Raw genomic sequence first — 4143 nt, 5'->3', positions numbered from 1 at the left:
TTCAAGATTTGGCCAGCATAAAGTTTGTGCTTAAAAAAAAAAAAATGTTCTTAAAACCAAAACAAATCTGCATTCTGTACACCGAAAAACCTCAAAAGGAAAAAAAAAATGAAAAGAAAAGAAATGAACAAAGGTACATATACAATAAATTATAAGTTCATTTGAAATATTAATAAAATTATTAATTACTGTTGTTTAGTTGTTTCATAAATTTGTTTGTCTTTCATAAACTATAATTTGTTGTATTATTGTTTTATTAATTATTAAATTATTAATTTTTGTTTAGCCTAATATAATTTAATTTGTTTGTCTTTTATAATGTATTAGTTAATTAAATTATCAATTATTGATGTTTAGTTGTTTCATTAATTTTTTTTTTACTAACCTAGTAGTCTAGCACACACCCCACTATGCAGTACCACACACTAGCACACATCTTATGTGTGCACACACCCTTGTCTTTCCGATACCGTACCGGAGGCCATTTCGGTTTAGTTAGAGAAACGAAATATTTCAGTATCGGTTAAAACTGAAAATTTATATATCCTCTTTAAAATATAAAATGATTTTAAAGTCTGACATAATAATTCCTTTAAATATTAATAATTATGGTTGTAGTATAATTTTTTTTTTAGAAGAGTTGTAGTTCAATAATAGTACTAAGTACGTGTTCTTACTAAATGCAGTAATGAAAAAACAAAAGAAATAAAAATCAATGTGCAAAAGTTAAAGCTAGGACACGTGGATGCTTGGAGATAAGTTTGAAAATTTTGAAAACTTTTGACTCATTTAATGACTTCAGTATTCACGTGGAAGTGGGACTTTAGTGTACAAAACAAGATATAGCAAATAGAAATAGGCATTCAAAACTAGAAATTCCAAAGAACAAAGAAGCGGAAAAGTCAAAGAAAAACAGAGAACGGAGAAGAAAAGGCGAGGAAGAAGAAGCTGAAGTAGGTGGAGAGACTGCGATTGACAAATGGAAGTGGCCGGAGACATGGACGTGACTAGTGATACGGTGGTGAGTGGCTGTGACGACAAAAACGAATGATTTTTGGCCTTTTTTTTTCTTTTCAGATTCTCTGTTACAATTTTTTTTTTTTAGATTTTAGTTCAAAATTTGTTTGGCATAAAAATTTTGAGGGTGTTCCTAATCTTGCTTGAGGGTGTTCATATTTTTTTTAAGGATAAACAAATAAAAAAATTTAAATTATTATATATAATTTTTTTTTTTTTTTTAAGTCAGGTGTTCCTAGGAACTCACTGTTTGCTTGAGGGTGTTCATATTTTTTTTAAGGATAAACAAATAAAAAAATTTAAATTATTATATATAATTTTTTTTTTTTTTTTAAGTCAGGTGTTCCTAGGAACTCACTGGACTCTTAGTGGCGTTGCCACTGATTCTACAGAATCCAAGCAAGTAAATGCCAAGAGGCATTGTCTCTCGGAATCTTTCAACATTGACATCAATAGATGAAAAACAAACATGTACGATCCATTATTAGGAAATTCCATCCAATGTAGTGATTCATAGGAAGTATTTCCCAAATTCAGATCCTACATCATAATCCTTTGGACGGTGCTATGATACTAGTGAAAATCTAAAGTGACTAACAGATTGTGCAACTTTTGTAGGAGCATAGTAGGAGCTTATCATTTAAAAGAACATGACAAGAATGGTAAATTTGGACAACCCACAAGCCATTAGGTTTGATGCAGGAGCTAAGAGGCGCCAACCAATTACATGCTAGCAGAAGGCTGATAGTGTTTATTTCAACGCATTTAGTAGAAACTCTTCTGGAATTCAGTGGTTGACAGAGATGCATATATATGAGTGGGCGCAATAAATGAAAATATGGTGTGTTTAAAATATCAAAATTAAGGGTACCAACAAGTATCAACAGTTAACAGGTAATACAAATCTTAATTGTCAACTTGATTCCAAAACTAGTACTCATCAAGTTATGACCAATTAAATGAGATTATGTTGGCAATACATGTATGTTACATCGTGACATACCATGTTCTAGAATGTGCACAACATTTCTCACACAAATTCAACTTACAAATAGTAGCCATAGTCCCCACTCCCCAAAGGAACCCTATTCTGTTTAATAAGATATACTTTCTACATTCAAAGCATTACTTGCAGGCCTAGAACAAACAGAAAGAAAAGAAAAAACAATATAATGCCAGATCACAAATACATAAATAACAGAAATTTCTTATAGCATAATGAGTTGTCAATATAAATTTCAAAAAGATGACTACCTTGCTAGAATCTCCAACTTGCTAAGTTTGTATTTAAATCCCATCAAGTAAAAGTAAGCTCTCCACCAAAAAATCTGTGTACATACATTTATAACCTGGAATTTCAAGAATTTTCTCGTTTAAACTCTCAGGGTGAAATGAAAGTGTTCGAAAGGGGTTAAACTTTTGAATCAGAAGTTCCCCATTGACAGTGAAGCCTAAAAACCGTACAACTTCTTTCATTGGTACACTTTTCTTAATCCAAGACTCCGCCACACCATACTCCTTCATCATCCATATATGGCATATGTTACTCTTTTCTTCTAAAACAATCAAAGCCAGCAATCCCTTGAACACTGCCAGATGTTGTGAATATGGAGAAAGTCCATCTAAGTAATTTTGAGGCAGCAATATCTCACGGAATCTCTCATCATTAACGTCAAAATACATAATGAATTTGTGGCCCTGAGAACGTGCAATACAGTGTAGGGCTCCATTAAAAAATACAAAGCAAGAGTCCTCCTCACTATCAAAATGAACTGATTCAATGGGTTTAGGCCCACTTGAGGACTCCACAGATATTACAACCTTTCTCCAAGAATCGGTACTCAATGTGTAAATCTCAGCCTCAGCTGGCTTTGGCTTTACGTTTGGTTGACGAAAAATTGGATAAAAAATAATTCTTAGAATCTTGTAGTCATTATTTTGATAATGATATGCAAGTCCATAAAGAACTAAATCATGAAAATTCAAGGGAGTAGCTTGAACCTTCTTAAACTTTCTAATGCTTGGATTCCAAAAATATATTATGTGATTCTCTTCTTCTTCATCAACAAAGTAGAACATGCCTCTACAGTAGCCAACAAAACCGAAATAACAGGGGATTTGAAATCTAGAAATCTCGGTCAATGTGCGGTCGCTATTGTAAACAGCCGTACAAAATTCTTTTCTGCAAAATGAGGGTATATGCAACAGATAACCATTGTTATTGTCGTTGTTGTTGTTGTTGTTATTGCATAATGATTTAGCTCTGTCAAACTGAGCCATAATGAAATTGTGGTTGGTGATTGTGTAGTACCAAGATTTAGAAACACATCTAAATCGGATTAAGGATTTCACTGGTACCAAAGTGAGGATCTCATGTACGAGGTCGTCCGGTAGACGCTGGGACAACAGTAGTTGAGACATCAGTGGTTCGATCGATGAAAGAAGATTACAAAGGTCCGATCTTCAACGTCTGAGGCTGATTTGGATTCCTGAATTTTGATTTACGCTAGGGCAAAGAATGGAAACACAAAACCTAATTGGAATTCAATTACATAACCGAGGGTTTACTTAATTTTTTTGGGCTCTTTAAAAACACAAGGCTTTAAGGTTGGGCAAATTTGTTTATATATCTTTATTTTTTTTGTGTCGGTGTCCTCGTCTACGAAGAAGACTGAGCAATATTGAATGATCAGTACGTTTCTCAAAAAAAAAATTCAAGTGAAATATTAGTAACAATTTTTTTTTTTTTCCTTAGAATAAAACTGCATCTATTAATTGGAAAAAACGCTTACCCCAAAACCATTGAAGTTACGTAGTTAAGGTGCAGAAGAACATTCTACCTCTACACTAATAAACCCTTAACATGTTTATGAGTTACAAAATTACCTTGTCTATAGGTATCAAAGAAATTAACTACACAAGAGGACTCTACAAGGGACTTAGCTTTAGCCCTCAGATGACCAAATGGAGTGAACAACTCATCTTCACTCCTAAGAGCTTTACAAACAATTTTAGAATCAGCCTCAAGTATAAAGGAGAAGCCACACTCACCAGCAAATCTAAGAGCTTGAACAACTGCCAAACATTCTACTGTCATTATCAAAGATAGAAGGACAAAGTTTAGCG

The 4143-nt window shown here is 33.1% G+C and overlaps 1 protein-coding gene across 1 annotated transcript; it reads right to left on the bottom strand.

Annotated features, from left to right (window-relative positions):
- Positions 1-2304: 2304 nt before the first annotated feature.
- On the bottom strand, positions 2305-3297 carry LOC112033501 (F-box protein At3g07870-like). The gene has a single exon (XM_024066279.2). The coding sequence runs from the start codon at positions 3295-3297 to the stop codon at positions 2305-2307; it is 993 nt and encodes a 330-aa protein (XP_023922047.2).
- Between the last annotated feature and the right edge of the window lie 846 nt (positions 3298-4143).

The sequence above is a fragment of the Quercus suber genome, unplaced genomic scaffold (genome assembly GCF_002906115.3).
Source record: "Quercus suber isolate HL8 unplaced genomic scaffold, Cork oak 2.0 scaffold_493, whole genome shotgun sequence".
NCBI classification, from domain to species: Eukaryota; Viridiplantae; Streptophyta; class Magnoliopsida; order Fagales; family Fagaceae; genus Quercus; species Quercus suber.
This window is presented reverse-complemented; position numbering and strand designations above follow the sequence as displayed.

What these genes read in the sequence shown, in the direction of transcription:
- LOC112033501 (XM_024066279.2), bottom strand. Translation starts at nt 3,297, where the DNA reads ATGGCTCAGTTTGACAGAGCTAAATCATTATGCAATAACAACAACAAC.